The 23,072-nt window shown below is 37.4% G+C and overlaps 1 protein-coding gene across 1 annotated transcript in view; it reads right to left on the reverse strand.

Moving 5' to 3' along the window:
- SCN9A (sodium voltage-gated channel alpha subunit 9) overlaps window positions 1-23,072 on the reverse strand; it is a 128,077-nt gene that overhangs the window by 41,821 nt on the left and 63,184 nt on the right. Inside the window, exons 19-20 of the mRNA XM_053597667.1 lie at window positions 6,677-6,831; window positions 3,290-3,463 (exon numbers count right to left, since the gene is read on the reverse strand). Coding sequence (XP_053453642.1) covers window positions 3,290-3,463; window positions 6,677-6,831 — 329 coding nt within the window. The remainder of the gene's footprint in view (window positions 1-3,289; window positions 3,464-6,676; window positions 6,832-23,072) is intronic.

Raw genomic sequence — 23,072 nt, forward strand, 5'->3', positions numbered from 1 at the left:
TATCACGAGAGGGATCTATTATGAAAGCCAGCTTGGCTCTCAGTGTCTCTCTTTGTCATGTGATTCCCTATGCTGCTTTGGAACTTTGCAGAAAGTCCCTGCTAGCAAGAAGGCTCATCAGACATGGCCCCTTCACCTTGGACTTCCCAGCCTCTAGATTTCTAGGACATTAATTTCTTTTCTCTATAAAAAACCCAGCATCAAGTTTTCAGTGTAGTGATTTTCAACTGGTGAGCTCTGGCACACCAGTGTGCCATGAGATGATCTTAATTGTGCTGCAAAAAATTTTAAATATCATTAATTAAATTATTTTTGAAAGACGTTCAAAGCACAGTAAGTATATTGTTTTTTTTTTTTGTTTGTTTTTTTTTACTCTTTTTTAAATTAATATGATTTAAGTGTGGCATGGAAGTTAACTATAGTTTCAAGAGTGCTGTGGGATAAAAAAGGTTGAAAAACACTAAGTTAAACATAAAATAGACTAAGACCTGTTTGTTATAATTTAGGTATCCCCTAAAATAGAGGTAGACCTGTTATCTAAACCACTATTAAGAGAGTTTTATGATATTGAATGTAATAGATACATATTATTGAGAAAACTACAGTATATTTAGTAACTGACACAATATATGTAGTACATGAATCTTTGTATGCTTACACATGCAGCTATACAAATATGTGACCATACTGATGAGTAATGCTCCATTATATTTCATATAATCAAGAAGCTGCAGAAAATGGATGAGTCCATCTACCTTCAGGTCTGTTTTCCGAATATGCATCAAAGTCACCCAGAAGACTTGTTACAAACAGTACGCAGGGTCTCAACCCTCAAATTTCTGATTCAGTAAGTCTTAGAGGCCGGTCCTGAGATTTTGATATGCCTAAAGAGGACTCTCTTATATGTGCCAATGTTTGGGGGGCAGGGGTCATACTTTGAGAACTACTGCTCTAGTTAAATTTCTCTATTTTGCCAGGAAAAACCCTCAAGATTTTAGTCCCTTTTCTAAATCTGCATCCCTAGATTTGCATTTCTACAAGCAAGAATGTTGTAGCCTGGAGGTTTACTCTCCATGTTCTGCACTACATTGGTTTGTTTCAAAAATATTAAATAATATTTCAAATGGAAATGATATACTTCCCTGAATTCTACATATGACATACCCATATATATATAAATTTTCATATTACATCCCTTGAGAATCCCCAGTTCAGACACAAAACAAAATAATTTCTTCTATTAAATAGCCACCTCTCTTAACTTATTAGTAAAACATCAGTTCTTCTTATAAACTTCTGTTTATTATAATGCGTAATGAAAATAGTATGTTTGTGAAAATATTTTAAAGGTTTTTGAATATTTTAAACTTTTTTTTTTTTTTTTTTGTAGAGACAGAGTCTCACTGTACCGCCCTTGGGTAGAGTGCCGTGGCATCACACGGCTCACAGCAACCTCTAACTCTTGGGCTTACGCGATTCTCTTGCCTCAGCCTCCGAGCAGCTGGGACTACAGGCGCCCGCCACAATGCCCGGCTATTTTTTTGTTGCAGTTTGGCGGGGGCTGGGTTTGAACCCGCCACCCTCGGCATATGGGGCCGGCGCCCTACTCACTGAGCCACAGGCGCCGCCCGAATATCTTAAACTTTTAAAAGACCCACTCATATTCAAAGTTTGAGAGAAAAATTACCCATTCCTTCTATTATTTCTTTTTATATTGCCTAGCCTTTCTTTAAAGCTATTACATTACAAAAGCGTCCATCTTACCATTTTTATTTTTCTAAGCAGTAATGAGATAATTTAATATATAAAAGGTGAGGCAAAAGCAGTTAAACAATATAAGATCATTAATATAAGTTATCAAAACTTAGTGTTCTCATAGAGGAAGCCAAGAGAACCCAGGAGGTACAGGATATAGCTATACTTTGACAAAGTATATGATGTACGTAGAATGCAAAAATGTTTTTACTTTTGATATTTAATGTATTGTGCTATTAAAAAAAATTTACTGAGTTTTAAACATTATTTGAGAAGTTGAACTGTTGAGTAAATATGATTAGTGTTGGCTAAATTTTACAGTCAGATTTTGCTACGTACAGTCATTTTTACTTGCATTTTTCTTATTCCTGAATGCTGCACTATTAATTTATCTTTTCTGAAGAATCTGATGATACACACACTTGGTTGAATGTTTCTGGACTACCTCAATAAAGCCTCAAGTAAAACTTGGATTTTACCTAATAAATACAAATGATGCAACATAATCATACATACCCTTATATTTATTCATTCAAAAAAAGCCTATAACAATATTTTTGTTTCAATAAAAATAATGCATAAATTAAAATATTTTTATGTATTTTCCCCCGTCCAAGTATTGAACATTACTCTGAATTTATTACGTGCAATTATTAGTGCTTACTTCTCTTCTCCACTGCCATGATAAGGATATGTCATTTTTTTGAAATAGAGATAAGAGTTTTGTCTCATTTTGGTTTTCCTTATCATTGTGCTTGTGATAAGTGTCTAAACATTCTGTGTCTCTCCCTCCCCAAATATAAATTTAGTTAGCTTTAGCTCTACCATTTTTACATAAATTTTAGGTCACATGTCAGATAACTTGATATACCTCTCATCCTCTTTATCTTCTAATTTTACACTGTGAATAATCAGTATGCCATCTCTTTAATCTGTGTCTCTGTCCCTTACTTTTCCTACCTTCCATTCCCTAGTTTTTAATCATTTCTTATTCCTAACAGAAATGATTCTCAAATCACATACTTTTAAAAAATCACATCTTCTCTGATTGCAGAAAATATAGGCAAAAGTCAATTACAAGGCTGGGTGTGGTGGCTCATGCCTATAATACCACAGCTTTGGGATTCTAAGGCAAGAGGATCACTTCAGCTCTGGAGTTTGAGACCAGCCAGGGCAGCATAGCAAAACTCAACAGTAACAACAACAACAACAACAAAGTCAATTATAAATGTTAGAATGGTATACAAAAGTATTTACATTTGTTGAAAGATTTCTAATATTTCTTGCAAATATATTTCCACTAGTTGTATTAATATTTCTAAAAACACATATCTTTAGCCCAGTGGTTCTCAACCTTCCTAATGCGATGGCCCTTTGCTACAGTTCCTGTGGGTCAAGACCCACAGGTTGAGAACCGCTGCTTTAATCTAAAAGCACAAAACCAAAATTATGATAACATATAATATTGGTGAAAGGTTTTTAGAACACTTAGTAAAAATAAACTCTCTTTAATAATATAATCAAAAATACTTACATCAACAATTAAGAAATCCAGCCAACACCAGGCATTGGTGAAATACGTTTTGTAACCATATGCTACCCATTTTAGAAGCAATTCCAGAATGAAGATATAAGTGAATAACTTGTCAGCATATTCCAGGATAATCTTAATGGTCTTTTTCCTTTCTATATATATATCTTCAAAAGCCTGTAGAAATAATATCCAAGCTTCAATCATGTACAACTTAAAACTTAGGAATAAATAACAGAAACAGGAAATATAATTCTAGTGCTAAGACCACTGAAATATAATACTCCCGTGGGTCAGCTGACTTTCTTCCGGTCTACAGCTACTGTATAATGCAGAATTCTAGCCCTTTCACCAGGATGCTGCTGGTCACCAGAGGTCAAGAGAAAGAGTACAAAATAATGAAGTAACTTATAATCCTCCAAAAAAAGCTTAATATCTTATACCTACAGGGATTTCCACCTTCATCTGACTCCCTGGTATTCCCCATCCAGATGGGCTAAGTCCTCATAATTTAAGACATGCTCCCTGAGTAAGCCCCTGTTATAATATTTTCTCATCCTACACTCTCCTTCATACCCACCAGTAAGATTTGGAGTTTTTCCTACAGTTCTTACATACCTAGGAGATAGTTTTTATCCTAGGATGGGACTAGCACTATGTCAAAAAGGTAGTGAGTTCAGTAGCTAAACAGAAGATATTTTTGCTTTGAATTCTGCACCATATTTTATCATTCAAAGCTTCAGCTCTACAAATCACCAATATATTCAACCCATAAACATGATACTTACACGTTCCAAGAAATTTTAGTGACAGACAATAGTATTATGGTCCTACTCGTAATTTCCTTGGCAAATAATCTGAATAGACTTGAGTTCACTAGGATACTTAAAATAACTGCTGGTCTTATTAGGCCTAAATTATCTGTCCATAGTCATTGGCTTGTGACACCCTCATTCTTCTCATTCCAAGTTGAGCTATAAATACTATAAAAATTATCCTTAATTGTTGTTGTCAATAATGAAGAAGAGAAGTTGGAACAGGGAGAATGAATGGATTTTCTAAGATGCAAAAGAAGGTGTGAGCAGATGGCAGAGGTTTTAAACATCGGAGAGTTGAAGTGTAGGGGGTGGCTTCTAGCTTTCAGGATTCTCCAGGTTCTGGAGGAATCCAGCAAGCGACCTAAACAAAAACTTGGGTGATGACTCAGTCCTTGAAATACAAGAAAAGGGCTTAACACAAGGAGAAAGAAGCCTATTCCTAGAACTAGGGTGCAGAATTAGAGAAGAATTAGGAGTTGGTGATAAGAACTAAATGCTCTGCTTGAATATACCTCACCCCTGACTCAGGGCTGGGCTGTGAGAGTCCTGTGAGCTGACTGGGGGCGAGAAGGTGAGGACTTCACTGTGTGAGCGCCTCCTTATTTGGGGCATAGGCTTCACATTTCAGGTCCCACTCATTCACTTCTATGCGGTGTAACAGACACAATGCTGTGAAAGCATGTAGTGACTTAGACTTCACAGGACTTCAATGACATTTTTGCCCTGTCATTTACCATCTTTGGGACATAAAGCAACTTTACAACTTTACATATACCTTCTTCATTGGCAAAATACAGGGTTAACGATCAAATGAAAAAATCTAAATAAAGATTTCAAAATAGATAAAAACATATTATATGAGAGATAACATTTTTTATTTTGTCTGTAGACAGGTATTTTTAAAATCTGGTTTAATTGGCAAACCTCCTAAATAAAAATACCGACTTCTTAGAATGTGTTTCCCTTTTCTTCTTCATACAATTCATTTGAAATCCAGTTTTGAGAATGATCACCACCCCCACCCCCCAAAAAAAATATCATTCTCTTTCTTGGACATGTGAAGCAAGGGTTTACTCTAAACTTTAATATTTTGTAGTTTTCTCTCTGAAATTCTTTGTCACATATGTGACAGGGAATAAAGTTCCTCAGGGAACTGCACAGGGAATAAAGTTCCTCAGTTTTTAGCATTACAAGATACTGTAGACACCATCAAGAATCCTGCGTGGTTGACACCAGGTAAATAGAATTTTTTTTTTTTTTTAGAAAAATAGTCCATTTTCTGTTTTTGAGAGATGAAACTTATTAGGAGAGGCCATCCATGGTGGGACCCAAGAGTCCCTGAAGCTTCTTACAGGGTGTGCCAAGAATGCAAGGCCCTGCCTGCACTTCATCCAGCCCATTTCTCAGGTCTGTGCATGCAGCCAGCGACCCTGAAGAATGAGAGTAGTGTCTCTCAGGGACAAACAGCAGGACTGTTTGCTGCTTGGTATAAAAGGCCACGTTCCCGAAGCTCAGTGTTTCTCAGCTGTGACATCAATTAGCATTCATCTAGGCCTATATTATGACCCCCCAGGAGCCCTGGGGAAAAGAGGAATCAACACACACATGTTGAATCTTATGTTGTTTTCTATGCCATGAGTAATAAAGTCCTTTATGTCTGATCCAGGTACCTCGTATCTTCTGCCGGAATCCACTAAACCATTTAACAGGTTAACCTATTAATTATAGGTACAGTATAATCAAATCCCTGATCTATGAAGACTAAAATTCCTGAGTATTCTGTTTTTATTATGATGGAACTTCTGTGGCATACCTAGGTGGATCTGGGCTTCTAATGGGTCCTAATGGCTCATCATTTTTATTGTCAGCCCCAAAAAAGACAATCAAGAAAAGGTTCAGGGAGCTTGCAACTCTCTTAGATTCCCTTCAACTGTACTAGAAGTTTCTTGTACATGTATAGGAATGAGAAATTTGTCCCATTCTCATGCTCAAACTACAGTCTGTTTTCTCTTATAATAATATGCAAGATGCTTCATAAGCTGACACCGCTTCTCTTTCTCACAATATCTCTAGCCTCCTGTACTTGTTCTTCCCCCCACAACACTCATTATCAGTTCAGCAGCTTTTATTTCCTGAATATCTGGGGCTGTTTTATACATCTTACCATTGTACACTTGTTCCTCTCAGTCTGCCTTGTCTGGCTGGGAAGTTCCTAATTGCAGACCTTACAAAGTATCATCTCCCTCTCTGAAATTGCAGGCAGACAGTTGTTCTCCTTTACAAACACATCCCAATTCTGTAGTCATTTTTTTTTTATCTCTTTCTTCCTCATTGCTTTCTTAGCTCTTTGAATTTTATCCATGATAAAATTCTGAATTTTATCCATCCTTTGCATTCAGAGCAGCGAGGATAATGACTGACATACAGGAGGGCTCAGTAAATATTTACTGAGTGCAACTGAATTTCTGTCCTTGGTACTAATCATAAAGATTAATCCTAAGTAAAACACATTGCTCACTGATCAAGAAAATTGTCTCAATCAATTTCTTGACTTATGTGTCAGATCACTTACCAGAGCACCACTACTGAGCAGGATCATGAGAACAATAAAGCTTTCAAACCAACTGTGTTCAACTATCCGGTAGCAGGTTTTCCTGATATTCCACCAGATTTTTCCTTTTCCCGACTCTGTGTTAACTTGGCAGCAGGAGAACCTCCGTACACAACCTGTCAGGACATAGATGTAAAGTCTTGACATTCAGAATAAATAAAATGCTTAATACATTATTTTAACACAAAGCTATCTATGGGATATTCCCTCAACCAAATCATTTCTAATACCTATTCCTACCATTTCAGACAGATTCAATTTGGATGCTACCTCTTCTTATCTTCTAACTCTGTGTGATGTTTTTTATTACTTCTCAGTTATTTTTATGTTAAAACGTACTCTTGTCTTCTATAATTCTCTGAGTTCTCATAAATCCTCCACATTATTCAAACCACTTTTATTTGCTGTATCAATGAATGAATGGATAAATGAACAAAAATATGAAAGTGAAATGAATTTCAGGGCCTTCTTATCTGACAAGTGAATTTTCCTGGGTGCGGGTCTATTCTGTAATTTGAGATGTTCCCACTCCTCCGTAAAAAAAAAAAAAACTTTGAAAAATACCCTTAAATCAAGACCTTAATATCAAGGAAATTAGTGGAAGGTCTTGAAATAAAATTCAGAAGAAATTCATCTTCATTATAAAATTCAAATTAAACTGTTTCAAGTATTCTAACTTAAAACACAACTTTATGCCTTTGGAACTAAACGTGCAGAAATACTGCTATAAAAATTAAAAAAAAATTTAAGTGTCGATTTAGATTTATAGTTATTCATTCATTCATGTGTCCACCAAAACTTTATGAAATATCTTCTATGTATTTAGTTCTATACGTAACTTCTTCTCCTCAGATAATTTATTTTTGGTTTTGGTTAGGTACTAGACACAGAAATAAATAACTATAACCAGATGAGCCACAGACAACAAAAGCCAGACAGCAGGGTTCATTTCAGGGAAGAAGTTCATCTAACCTGGCTCATTTATTGAAAAGGAGAGGTTAGAAGAGGCATCCTGGAAGAGGTGAGTCAGAATTGAATCAACATTTCAGAACAAAACAGAACAAAACAACCAAAAAAAAAATTTTGGCTAAAATTCAAGGATAAGAGGAAGGCAAAAATTGTTATGCCTAGGAACTGCAACCAGTTTAGAATTGTGAGGAAAGCAAAATGTAATTGAGAGGCAGGGGTGAGAATGGAGACAGAGAAATTGGTCAGATGACGAAAAACATTCGCCCCCACCTTTGGGAGTTTGGTCTATAGCCTACAGAGCAGTGATTTTCAACTGGTGTGCCATGACAGACTGGAGTACAGTAAGAGGATCTTAGGTGTGCCATGAAAAATTGAAGATAATTAATTAAATTATTTTCAAAAGAATTTCAAAGCACAGTCAGTGTATGCTTTTTTTATACTTTATTTTTTTTGGGGGGGTGGGGGCGGGAATCAACCTAATTTATGTGTGCCATGAAAGGTTAACTATAGGTTCAAGTGTACCATGAGATATAAAAATGGAAAAAGAATGCTATAGAGGTGGAGAAGTAAGTGAACGGTTGTAAGCAGGGAATGATTTCAGGCAGACTGAAATTTAAATAGATGTCTCTAACAATGCATGAAGGATAAGTTGGAAAAGGAGAAGAAAGAGGGTGGTGGGGAGAAGAAAGATGGCTGGGGGTGAAGAAAGACTCAGAGCAAGAAAACCATTTAGGTTCTGGTCCAGTGTCCTTGTCTAGAGGGATAGATTAGAGCAACTCTGGTTAGAAACAAGAGCACTAACAGATTCAAGAAATATTTGGTAGATAAAATCAGCAGGATTTGGTAACTGATGGATATGGATATAAGAGAAAGAGAAGAGCTCATGATGACTGAGTAGATGTCAGCAGTGGAATGACGACCATAGGGGCATGAGCTGACTGGAAGGTGACAAGTTTGACAGTTATGAAACTTTTAAACACAGATATTTATAGATTATTGGAAGTGTGAATCAGAAGCTCAGGGAAAATGTCTGGCTAGAAAGGAATATGTAATAATCATGAAAGTTTTGAAGTTACACTAATAGAATACTTATGGTGAGGAGAGAAAAAGGGCAAAATTTGGAACATTCTGTAACAACAATATTAAAAGAGAGAATTCAGTAGTGTGCTGAAATCAAGCCCTAACTTTTCATGATCACTCATTTTTAAATTGCCAGGAATTTTTGCTACTCTGTTGTTAAACGCAGCAATTATTAAAAATTAGATTATATAAACTTAGACTTCAATAACTTCCTTTAAGAAAAGGTAATAATGGGGGTGGAGACAAGATGGCTGACTGAAGCCAGCTTTCCACAGAGGCTCCCGTCCAGAAGGAGAATTAAAGGACAGAAATTTAGCAAGTAACCTGGTGGATTAGAGCTACATGAATAGAGAAGGTTGAAGAATGCACATCAACCCCACTGAGGCGAGCTGCGACCCCAAACAAAAGGTACAAAGTCCATCACCAAGCGAACGGGAGTCCCCTCCTCCATGAGAATGGCTCGGAGTGCCCCACAAACAAATGAGCAGAGTTCAAAGATTCTCCCACTATACTCCATGGGAGAGACCCTCTAAAAAACTGGACCTACCTCCCCTACTAGGGTGCCATGGTGCTCTCCTGCCAGGCATAAAACTATAAAACTGTATATATTCTCTACCTGTGGCTCTGAGCTCCCAGCACTCCCCTCCACTCTCACTCTGAGGTCTGGAGGCCTACCCTCCAGGAGTCCAGATTCTTGGGTGATTTCTCAAGGGGTGTGGACAGGGCCTGGACTGCAGCTGGTCAGTGCTGATTCTGCAGCACAGGAGTGAGAAGAGGATGGTCTGCTGATAGGGAACCACACCAGAGAGGTGGTGCCCTGAGGCACAGAGCAGCAGCCATTTTTGGCAACAATAGGGCTCACACCCGGATATTCCTAAGTCACATTCCCATCTCCTTGGGCAACCAGAGCAGGCCAGGCATCTTCTCAGATGGCAACCATGGAACAGATCTGGGATGGAAATGCAGGTCCCGTGAGTAAAGGATTTGCCTGAGGTGGTACCGGCCTGGGTGGAGTGTGGGGACTAGAAAAATGCATGTGCAGAGCTGGGAGATTCCCAGGGCAGAGTTGACCCAGAAGACCCCTTTACTGACTCTAAGATGCACCCAGCCCCCAGGAGACCATCAACTTAAACAAAGGAGGGCAGCCAGAGGCTGGATCTGACAGGTAACCCTGCTGCAAATAAAAATAGCTGAGACCATACAGCAGCAAAGACAGGGCCTGAGGCACAGGTTCTGGAACTCAAAACAGCTTCTCTTCTGCACGGGAATTTAGCAGGGACAGAGACAAATTCCCACAAAGTTGTTCTGTTCTATCAGTAACATCAATCAGGGGCAGGGCTGGAACTGAGTGAACAACCCCCAGCCTCCATCAAGTGCCCGAGGTGTCAGGTCTCGCCTCCTCCTGCTGGATAGAGGCAGAGAGCAGCGACCTGGCTGAGGAGACATAGATTTCCTTGTGATTCAGGCAGGTGCAAACCCCTGGAGTATCTGCTCATTGGAGGCAACTGGGTCACAGCCCTGGGGGCTATCAGTGACTGAGTGTGACAGAGGTGCAAGGTGGGGAAGGAGGCATCAACCTTCCCAGAATAATCTATTTGCTGGGTGGGTCCTACTGACTTCACGAAGCACTGGAGCAAGTCATATTTGAGTTGTCAGCAGACCCCTGTGAGATAGATGCCAGAGACCTTTTAAACTCTCCCACCTGAGACAGGTGCTGACTGAGACAATTGATTTGGACCTTTTGAACTGAGCCAATCGCTGGAGGACTATACAAGTGGTGTGGGTGTGTGCTTGTAGGAAGGTTTGATTTTCCTCTTCCAATTGTTACCTGTGGGGGGAGGGGTGACTTAATTGCTGGTATTTCTCCACAGCTGAGACTTCAACCCAGAGTAACTGTTTCACTAGGGTCGGACAGAGACCAACTGAAAACAAGACAGAGCCACTTAGCCCCACCACACCAAACATGTTCCCAGTTTCTCAGGCTGTAGCACTGTACGGGTCCTCAATAAAGCTCCAGGGGAAAAGTCAAACGGTGTAAAATAATTATGGGATGGAATCAGCAGAAAAACTCTGGTAACATGAATAACCAGAATAGATCAACCCCTCCAAGGAAAGATATGGCTGATGTAACTAAAGATCCCATTCATAAACAGCTGGCTGAGATGTCAGAAATCGAATTCAGAATTTGGATTGTAAACAAGATTAATAGAATGGAGAAAAATTTGTAATTAGAAATTCGAGGAGCAATTCAAAAGTCAGAATTAGAAATTTGAGGAGAAATTCAAATGTTGTCTGAAGAATTCAACGAATTTAAAGACAAAACCACCAAAGATTTTGACACACTGAAGCAAGAATTTGTAGCCCTCAAAGATGTGAAAAATACAATAGAATCCCTCAGTAACCGAGTGGAGCAAGCAAAAGGAAGAATTTCTGACATTGAAGACAAAGCTTTTGAATGCTCCCAAACTCTCAAAGAGGAAGAGAAATGTAGAGCAAAAAGAGATCATTCTCTCAGAGAGCTCTGGGAAAATTCAAAGAAGGCTAATATCCGCCATATTGGAATCCCTGAAAGTGATGAAATAGCCTCGCTAGGCACAGAGGCCCTTCCCCATGAAATTATGAAAGAGAATTTCCCAGCCATGCCAAGAGATCCTGAAATTCAGATAGCAGACAGTTTCAGAACCCCACCACAACTCAATCCCAATAAGACATCCCCCAGTCACATTATAATTAACATAACTAAAGTTAACATGAAGGAGAAAATTCTGAAAGCAGCCAGATGTAAGAAATCCATTACCTACAAAATGAAGAATATTAGGATGACTGCAGATCTCTCTGCTGAAACTTTTCAAGCCAGAAGAGGGTGGTCATTGACTTTTAATCTTCTAAAGAAAAATAACTTTCAACCCCAGATCCTGTATCCAGCTAAACTGAGTTTCATTTATGATGGAGAAATTAAATACTTTAATGACATTCATATGTTGAAGAGATTTGCCTTAACCAAACCAGCTCTTGAGAATATTCTCAGACCTATCCTCCATAATGACCATCCCAATCCTCTACCACAAAAGTAAACTCACTCAGAAACTTTTGATAAAACTCCAATTTCCTCCAACAGTGGCGAAAGGATTAAAAATGTCCACTGGACTTTCGAAAAACTCGATACCCAAAATTTTACCACACTTATCTATATTCTCCATTAATATAAACAGCTTAAACTGTCCTCTAAAGAGGCACAGGTTAGCTGACTGGATACAAAAACTCAGGCCTGATATTTGCTGCATACAAGAGTCACATCTTACCTTAAAAGAAAATATAGACTCACAATGAAAGGATGTCATCCATATTTCAGGCAAATGGTAATCAGAAAAAAGCAGGTGTTGCATTTTATTTGCAGATACACTAGGCTTTAAACCAACAAAAGTAAGGAAGGATAAGAATGGTCACTTCATATTTGTTAAGGGTAATACTCAATATGATGAGATTTCAATTATTAATATCTATGCACCCAACCAGAATGCACCTCAATTTATAAGAGAAACTCTAACAGACATGAGCAACTTGATTTCCTCTAGCTCCATAATAGTTGGAGATTTCAACACTCCTTTGGCAATATTGGATTGATCCTCCAATAAGAAGCTGAGCAAAGAAATTTTAGATTTAAACCTAACCATCCAACATTTGGATTTAGCAGACATCTACAGAACATTTCATCCCAACAAAACTGAATGCACATACTTCTCATCAGCCCAAGCAACATACTCCAAAATTGATCACATCTTAGGTCACAAATCTAACCTCAGTAAATTTAAAGGAATAGAAATTATTCCTTGCATCTTCTCTGACCACCATGGAAAAAAGATGAACTCAGTAACAACAGGAATCTGCATGCTCATACAAAAACATGGAAGTTAAATAACCTTATGCTGAATGATAGCTGGGTCAGAGATGAGATTAAGAAGGAAATTGCCAAAATTTTGGAACAAATCGACAATGAAGACACAAATAATTAGAACCTCTGGGATATTGCAAAGGCAGTCCTAGGTGGGAAATTCATAGCACTGCAAGCCTTCCCCAAGAGAACGGAAAGAGAGGAAGTTAACAACTTAATGGGACATTTCAAGCAACTGGAAAAGGAAAAACATTCCAACCCCAAACCCAGTAGAAGAAAAGAAACAACCAAAATTAGAGCAGAATTAAATGAAATTGAAAACAAAAGAATTTAACAACAGATCAATAAAAAAAAGTTCGTTTTTTGAAAAGGTCAATAAAATAGTTAAACCTTTGGCTAACTTAAGCAGGAAAAAAAGAGTAAAATCTCTAATCTCATCAATCAGAAACGACAAAGATGAAATAACAACAGACTCCTTGGAAATTCACAAAATCCTTAATGAATATTACAAGAAACTTTATTCTCAGAAATATGAAAATCTGAAGGAAATTGACCAATACTTGGAAGCACATCACCTTCCAAGACTTAGCCAGAATCAAGTACAAATGTTGAACAGGCCAATAAGTTCTGAAATAGCATCAACCATACGAAATCTCCTCAAAAAGAAAAGCCTGGGACCAGATGGCTTCATGTCAGAATTCTACCAAACCTTTAAAGACGAACTCGTACCTATATTACTCAACCTGTTCCAAACTATAAAAAAAGAAGGAAGACTACCCAACATGTTCTATGATGCAAACATGACCCTGATCCCCAAACCAGGAAGAGACCCAACAAGAAAAGAAAATTATAGACCAATATCACTAATGGATATAGATGCTAAAATATTCAACAAGATCCTAACAAACAGAATTCAGCAACACATCAAAGAAATTATACATCATGACCAAGTCGGTTTTATCCCAGGGTCTCAAGGCTGGTTCAATATACGTAAATCTATAATTATACTTCAGCACATAAACAGTTTAAAAACCAAAGACCATATGATCTCTCAATTGACGCAGAAAAAGCTTTTGATAACATCCAGCATCCCTTCATGATCAGAACACTTAAGAAAATTGGTATAGAAGGGACATTTCTTAAACTGATAGAGGCCGTCTACAGCAAACCCACAGCCAATATTGTATTGAATGGACTTAAATTGAAATCATTTCCACTCAGATCAGGAACCAGACAAGGTTGCCCATTGTCTCCACTGCTCTTTAACATTGTAATGGAAGTTTTAGCCATCAGAATTAGGGAAGAAAAGGAGATCAAGGGTATCCATATAGGGTCAGAAGAGATCAAACTTTCGCTGTTCACAGATGAGAAGATTGTATATCTGGAAAACACCAGGTATTCTACTACAAAACTCTTAGAAGTGATCAAGGAATACAGCAGCGTCTCAGGTTACAAAATCAACATTCATAAATCTGTAGCCTTTATATGTACCAACAATAGTCAAGCTGAAAAAAACAGTTAAAGACTCTATTCCATTGACAGTAGTGCCAACGAAGATGAAATATTTGGGAGTTTATCTAACAAAGGACGTGAAAGATCTCTATAAAGAGAACTATGAAACTCTAAGAAAAGAAATAGCTGAAAATGTTAACAAACAAAAAAACATACCATGCTCATGGCTGGGAAGAATCAACATTGTTAAAATATCCATACTACCCAAAGCAATATACAATTTTAATGCAATCCCTATTCAAGCTCCACTGTCATACTTTAAAGATCTTGAAAAAATAATACTTCATTTTATATGGAATCAGAAAAAACCTCAAATAGCCAAAACATTACTCAGAAATAAAAACAAAACAGGAGGAATCATGCTACCAGACCTCAGACTATACTATAAATCAATACTGATCCAAACAGCATGGTACTGGCACAAAAACAGAGAGGTAGATTTATGGAACAGAATAGAGAACCAAGAGATTAACCCAGCTACTTACCGTTATTTGATCTTTGACAAGACAATTAAAAACATTCTGTGGGGAAAAATTCCCTATTTAACAAATGGTGCTGGGTGAACTGGCTGGCAACCTGTAGAAGACTGAAACTGGACCCACACCTTTCACCATTAACTAAGATAGACTCTCACTGGATTAAAAATGTAAACTTAAGACATGAAACTGTAAAAATACTAGAAGAGAGTGCAGGGAAAACTCTTGAAGAAATAGGTGTAGGTGAGTATTTTATGTGGAGGACCCCCTGGGCAATTGAAGCAGCTTCAAAAATACACTACTGGGACCTGATCAAACTAAAAATCTTCTGCAAAGCCAAGAACACAGTAAGTAAAGCAAGCAGACAGCCCTCAGAATGGGAGAAGATATTTGCAGGTTATGTCTCTGACAAAGGTTTAATAACCGGAATCCACAGAGAACTCAAACGTATAAGCAAGCAAAGAACAAGTGATCCCATCACAGGCTGGGCAGGGGACTTGAAGAGAAACTTCTCTGAAGAAGACAGGTGCACGGCCTACAGATGTATGAAAAAATGCTCATCATCCTTAATCATCAGAGAAATGCAAATTAAAGATACTTTGAGATATCATCTAAGTCCAGTAAGATTAGCCCATATCACAAAATCCCAGGACCAGGGATGTTGGCGTGGATGTGGAGAAAAGGGAACTCTTCTACACTGCTAGTGGGAATCCATATTAATACATTCCTGTTGGAAAGATGTTTGGAGAACACTTAGAGATCTAAAAATAGATCTGCCATTCAATCCTATAATTCTTCTACTAGGTATATACCCAGAAGACCAAACATCACATTATAACAACGATATTTGTACCAGATTGTTTATTGCAGCCCAATTCATAATTGCTAAGTCATGGAAAAAGCCCAAGTGCCCATTGATCCGCAAATGGATTAATAAACCTTGGTATATGTACACCATGGAATATTATGTAGCCTTAAAGAAAGATGGAGACTTTACCTCTTTCATGTTTACATGGATGGAGCTGGAACATATTCTTCTTAGTAAAGTATCTCAAGAATGGAAGAAAAAGTATCCAATGTACTCAGCCCTACTATGAAACTAATTTATGGCTTTCATATGAAAGCTGTAACCAGTTATAACCTAAGAATATGGGGATGGATGTGCAGAGGGAGGGTAATTGGTGGGATTACACTTACAGTTCATCTTACAAGGGTGCATGTGAAACTTAGTAAATGTAGACTATAAATGTCTTAACACAATAACGAGGAAAATTCCAGGAAGGCTATGTTAACCAGTGTGATGAAAATGTGTCAAACGGTCTATAAAACCAGTGCATGGTGCCCCATGATTGCATTAATGTACACAGCTACGATTTAATAAAAAAAAAAAAAAAAGAAAAGAAAAAGGAATAAACACTGAAAAGTATCACTTTCTCATGATTTCACTATATTTTACTATAATATATGTTTTTGAGGAAATTTATGCTTATTCTATCTGAGTGGCTGGTATGGTTTACTTTTGGGCTACTGTGCATCTCTTTTTTTTTTTCTTTTCTTTTTTTTTTTTTTTATTGTTGGGGATTCATTGAGGGTACAATAAGCCAGTTACACTGATTGCAATTGTTAGGTAAAGTCCCTCTTGCAATCATGTCTTGCCCCCATAAAGTGTTTGTTTAGCAAAGCCATATGAGTACTTTGATACCAGTCATGGTGGAAACCTTTACACTATAAAATTCTTCAAATGCTATACGTCAGGATTCCTTGACTTTCTAAAGACCTAAGAAAGGGATAGGAGAAAAACTAATGAAACAGATAAAGAGTAAAAATGTATTGGAGCCATTACACTATAACTAACAGAAAATTTAAGAAAATCCTTTCATTATTTAAACTCAACCTCTAATTTAGCAAAGAACTGTTACCATCACTCATAAAGAAGGGAAGTTCTGACACACCATAATAAAGAGGGAAGTTTCTTCATTACCTTACATTTCATTAATTAACATAAATAAAAATACCAGACAACCTTCGTGTAAATGCTATACTTGTTCATCAATTACAATCATAGATTGTCAACAAATACAAAAGCCCAGTAAAATTGAACAACAGCATTCTGGGAGAAACAATCCAATATATGGAATATATAATAAAACATTTTATAAATTATCATTTGTAAATTATGTGCCATGCATCCTTAATATCAGTAAAATTTATAATAAGTGAATATAGGTATTCATACTTTCTTTGGAGGACCAGCTGATAAACCTTCACCTGCACACCAGGTGCAGATGGGACAGATGGAAGAACAGAGAACCTTGAAGGAAAAGCAGACAGAGTCGGAACAATAAGAGACCTGCCCAGAGAACTAACAGGCTGCAGTAAAAGAGAAATCAAGGTGTAAGGACAGTTTCACCAGGAGTAGTGAACACAGTCAGGAACGCAAAAGGCCCAGGAAGATAATGAGGGGAAAAACTGACATAGTAAAATAAAGTTGACTAAAAAATAAATAGCCAGAATTACTTTGAAGAAAAGGAAGAATTAAAAAAATGTAACTTCAATTAGCAACCATCATAACATTTTAGATAAAAAACATCGTTTTAGATGACGAGAGGAGGCGGGAGGACAAGAATGGGCAGCACTTTTTGATATCTGCTTCAGAAGTTTGCATTTTAGGCACTTTGAGAAGATTAATTTCCTTTTCTATAAAGCAATATATTTAATTAAAAAGTATTGACATCTTTGAGTAAAGACTTCAGATAATCATAACCTGTATGTCCTGAAATAACAAAACTAGAGTCCTCTTGATGAACTACACTTACTAGATGATGCATTGATAGAGTTGATATGATGTGTTTCTTACCACTTTAATTTCCAGTTCCATAGAAAGATAGTAAGCTATGTATGACACCCCAAATCTCCAGTCCTTTTTCTTTTTATGTTTTTTTCTTTTTTCTTTTCCCTTCCCTTCCCTTTCCCTTTCCCTTCCTTCCTTCTTTCTTTCTTTCTGACAGAGTCTCACTATGTCACCCTTGCTACAGTACCATGACGTCACAGCTTACAGCAACCTCAAATTCTTGGGTTTAAGTGATTCTCTTCCCTCAGCCTCTCAAGTAGCTGGACCTATAAGTGCCTGCCACAGCACCCAGCTATTTTTTGTTGTAATTGTCATTGTTGTTTAGCAGGCTCCTGTGGGTTCGGACCTGCTGGCCCCAGCGTATGTGCTGGTGCCCTAAGCACTGAGCTATGGGCACCGAGCCTCTAGTGCTTTTTCTATCATGCATAATTTTTATGTCCCTGTCCTTTCCATACAGAAGGTTCTAGGTTCCCAAAAGGCTGAAACTGTCTGAAGTGCCCATTCTCCTCCTCACAGTGCCTCCTCTACCTAGGTTAATATGTTGTGTACAGCTGACTCTGAAGACCTAATCCCTCCCCGCTCTGCCTGACAAAAGAATTCTGTAATCTTCTAAGCACTTAGTCATAATTCGAAGGTCAGATCTCTGCAGATTCTAAAACTGAATGAACATGAAAAAATATTCAGGGTGAATAAAAAAATATCCAAAAGGCTTTATTTCTCCTATATTAATTATAGTTTACATGATCTCAGACCTGAAAGATTTACCATCGTTGTACTTGAAATAGTTACCTTATATCTCAAATGCATTTACTTCAGAGAGACCATTTGGTGAAATGATGTATAAGTAGAGTAAAAGGATAGGGTCAAAATTAACTCTGACTTAATGTTTTTCAGGGCAAAAAAGGTACCAGAGAGAGTGGAAAATTCTCAGATAGAAAATCATTTTTTATATTAAATTAATGGTTGAGGCTTTAGAATGTATCTCAAACTTGAAAACAAAGGTCACATGCAGAACAGAACTATCTACCTGAGGTATAAACTACTGAATTAGAATATTATTCCTTTGGTTAAGATGATTTTATGCTCTGGCATTTGTTTTCATCAGTCTTTTTTTTTGTTTTGTTTTCATCAGTCTTAAATTAAAGAGAAACATTTTTCTTAGATTGAGGAAAGAAAAAATGCTATGCATTCCAATTAGAAAAGTAAGTTAACTTTTTATCTGAGGTGTGGGTTCACAAGTATTGCCTTTCTAGTTTATCACACCTCACGGAGAGTTTCTCTTGTTTTGAGACAGAAGTGTTCGACTACCTTTCAGGCTTTTGTGCAAGGCATATCCCAGGAGATTTCCAACCTGGCTGGGTAGCAACGTTCTCACACCTTCTCTTTAAAAGGACTGTTAATTAAATGTAAACATAATAGAGAACCTCTCACACATTTTAATGGGCCCCCATGGGTAAATGCTGTTTCTTTGGGGTGGTTTCATTAATTTGTCTCATGATGCATTACATAAAGTCTATACTGAGTTTCATCATGTTTAATCAATGCTCTCAAAAAAAAAAAAAGAAAAAAAGAAATCCATTGACCTCTTCAGTTATCCATTAATAAAGATATGACAGCACAATGAGTATAAGTAATGAAAAAATTGATTAGGAAAACAAGATTTTTCTCACTATTTCTTAAAAATGTCTGCATACCACTGGGACAGGTAGAAGAAAAGAAAACCTTGAAGGAAAAGGAGACAGAGTAGGAATGATAAGAGACATGCCCAGACAACCAATAGGCTGCAGTAAAAGAGAAATCAAGGTGTAAGGAAAGTTATTCATCAATTGCAATCACAGGTTGTCAACAAATACAAAAGCCCAGTACAATTGAACAATAGCATTCTGGGAGAAACAATCCAATATATGGAATATATAATAAAAAAACAAATCTTTTGTTCACATTTTATTTCAATAAATAAATAAAAGGCACAAAGGAGTTAGTTACATATTATTAGAGTTAGAATTAGTTATTAGCTATTTTATTTGAAGTTGCTGATCTGAGTTTTGAAGGGAAGATGAGTTGACTTCTCCTACCAGATTAACAGAAAATATATTATTTTAAGGAAAACAGGTTATCCTTCTCTAATTTTAATCCAGATTATATAATTTACTAATCACATAATCTAAAAGTAGTAAAACATACAACCAGGTAGAATCAAACAGTCATGTCATGTTCATAATTATACATGTTGTCAAGGCATATAGAATTAAGGATAACCAAAAAAATGCAGGATCTAAGGAATGTAAGTCTGAAGCCTTGAATTACAGAACAATAGAAATAAAACTAAGGAAAGACATGACGTAAGATGGAGGAGAAAGGAGGAATAAGACAAATAAGATGCAATCAAGAAAACACTTTAGGAAGTTAGGAGGGATCAATGTACATCAGACAATGAATGACAAAATCATTTTAGCCTTCATCTTCAGTGAAAGCACAGTACTCTGATTTAACTCCCTCGTTCACACTTCCGTTGATTTTTCTGCTACCTTTCAGATAAGAAGAATCTCTGAGGTCAAATTCAGATTTGGTTCTAATTCAGCTCTTGTAGACCAATTATGAATTTGTGGGAGTCATTTCCAGTGTTATGTGAACGTATGTTTGGTTTTCCATTCTGACAAGCCCCTGCTTCTCAAAGTTCTCATGTGGAAACTATGTATTTGCAGTTTCTGAGCACTCCAAATCCAATCTACTGGCAAATCCCTTCAGTTCTAACTTCACAGTACACTCAGAATCTCATGCTTTCACCATCACACTATCTACCACACTGGTCTAAGTTCCCAAGGCCGTTAGCCTAGATTTCTGCAAGAACCTCCAGGAAATCTTGTTTCTGCCACTGCTATCCATACATCCACTCTTTTAAATCCCATGTTGTGAGACTTAAAAATCAGATCCTAATAATGTTCTTCAAAGCTCTTACCATGTAGGCTTTAGTACATATCTGAACCCAAAGTTTAACACTTTTTCTCTCTCAATACCCTCTATCCACACTGGCCTCCTCTTTATTCTCAAATCCTCAGGTCATATCCCCCAGGGCATGTGCCTCCAGTACCTTGACTTAAAGATTCTTCCTTCATATATTTACACAGCTTACTTCAATTTTCTTCAGGTTGCTGAACAAATGTTCCCTTTATAGAAAGGCTTTCTCTGACCACTATACTTATATGACAGTTGCTGGGAGAATGGGAACTGAACACCCCATTCTTGGCAAAGGAAAGCATGTCCAGTAAAAGAAGAAAACTAAAAAGTAAGCTGAGTGAGTCAGAACAAAGAAAAGTCAGCTAGTTTACATTTAAGTTAGCCATTGCCAGCAAGCTTCTTGCTTTTTCTGAAATTCAAGACTGTTGGAGATATAGCTAAGCTACAAACACCCTGCTGGGTCTGTGAGCACTCTGAGAAAAATGGCCATAGAAGAGATTATGGCAAGTCCTAGAAAAGATCATCTTCTAGGGCATTTCCTGCCCATTAAATAGGCAAAGCAGATACCCATTGTGGAGATTTGCATTTGCCTGGGGCAGAGACCAAGGGAGTAGCTTGAGCTCTGAGATATGGGCAGAAGAGCTTATATCCCTTATCACAGAGGAAAATCCTCTGTGGTGGTGAGGGGAGGAAAATGTCTCCCTCCCACTGATCCCTCAGAGGAGACTACCCCCAGTGGAGTTTTACTCCACAGAGAACTAGCAGAACTTAACACCTCCCTAGAAATCCGTGTGTGACCTCAAGGAAGAGTCTCTCCCAAGACAAGGCTCAGATTTTGGATTTCTGAAGGCCACCCTTAAGGTTAATAATAATAACAACAATAGGAGCTGATATGATCAATCTGAGAAACTGCTGATGTCCTTGTTCCCTCCCTCATCTGACCCTGCGGGCAAATAGACTTCAATAAAATCAGTGTGGACAAACACTCTGGACCATTGCTGGAACCCCACAATGGGCAATGGGCCTCTGAGCCCCCACTTTTAATTCTACTCTATGTCTCTTGTCTTTCTTTACCTTCCTAACTTTATATTTCTTCAGTGGATCACCGCCAGTTTCTACAGGTCTCAGCAGCCACTGCTCTGGGGAGGGACCCTGACAACAGTAGGTTCCTTCCCTCACTCTTGGTATTTCCTTTCCTTTTCTTTTTTTCTGTATCAATTTTTACTTATCTGACCTACTGTATATGTACTTGTTTACTAGAGTAAAGGCCATCGTTTTCTTCATACCTCTTGCTCCCTCCAGTGTGCAGAACTGGACCTGGTATGTAAATGTTTAATAATTATTTGTTTATTGGATAAAAGAATGATTAAGTAAATAAATGATTAAAAGGGTGAGCAAGTTGTCTATCCTGCTGAATTTATCAGGCTGAGCCTCTCAGCAGGTCCAGAGATTGTATAAAGTTTCCACTGGAGCATGTCAAAGTGATGTGACTCATACATATAGTAGAACCTCCACAGTTGACCACCTGCCTACATTGACCACCTCCTTAAGCTGACCTAATTTTCATAGACCAGACATGCACCACATGTACATATCAGTACTGTAGGCCTAGTTCCTTAGGTTGCACACCTCTGTATGATGACCAGACTGTTACACTTTGTTACAGTTGTCTGTCTACCTACAGAGGTTCTTCTGTGTATATTCTTTCAGTAAAGCTTCAGTATTCCAGGCCAAAGTCCATTTGAAATGTGTTTCTATAATATCTCAACTACACTAGCCTCAATCAAGAAGTCATAGAATCTCAAAGTAATTTTAAAAGTATTTTCATTGATGTTTTATAGGATTAAAAAATACTTTGTAAAGTTCTGTCTTAGTATGATAGCATACTGTCTGTAGATTCTTTTCTGCTCTGATTTGTTGTAAGCCCAGCTTCTGCCTAGTTATCCTAGAATTTTAAGTCATGGTTGTACGTGAAACAAATAGAGAAAATACTGGAAGTAACTGTACAAATTTAAGTCTACATGTTTTTGATAAACTTAGAAGCAACTTGATATTGATGAAATTTTTAGATGCCTGTAACATAAATACTTCTAAGGGAAAGTCTATGTGCTTTGCTTATGACACTAATTTCAACAAGCACAAAATTTATACCAACTTAGTGTCATACTCTTTCATTTCTCACATAAAATGATACTTTGTGTATATTTAAAGAAAATTCACATGCTCATTGTAACTCATGGATATCTTTATTTGCTGGTCATCTGCTTACTGTGTGATTGGTTGAGAAAATAATGGAAAATAAAGTAAGGCAAGGATTTCTATAAAAAATAAAAAGAATGCTGAGGGCTGAGGTTAAGCCCATGATGAGACAGTAAGTCTTTCGCATCTATAATGGCATACCTTCTATGTAGGACTGTTAATAAAGTCCTTGAAGAAACAAGGAAAGTAGAAGAAGACAGACAAGGCACTGTGCTGATTAATTTATAAGTGTTATCTTATTCAATCCTCTCAATATCCCCATGACATGGATATTGTTGGTATCCCCATTTTACAGTTGAAATATAAGACTTAAAGACATGCTCAAGATCTCATAGAGAGTTAGTAGTAGGTCAATTAGAA

The sequence above is a fragment of the Nycticebus coucang genome, chromosome 7 (genome assembly GCF_027406575.1).
Source record: "Nycticebus coucang isolate mNycCou1 chromosome 7, mNycCou1.pri, whole genome shotgun sequence".
In the NCBI taxonomy this organism is placed as follows: domain Eukaryota; kingdom Metazoa; phylum Chordata; class Mammalia; order Primates; family Lorisidae; genus Nycticebus; species Nycticebus coucang.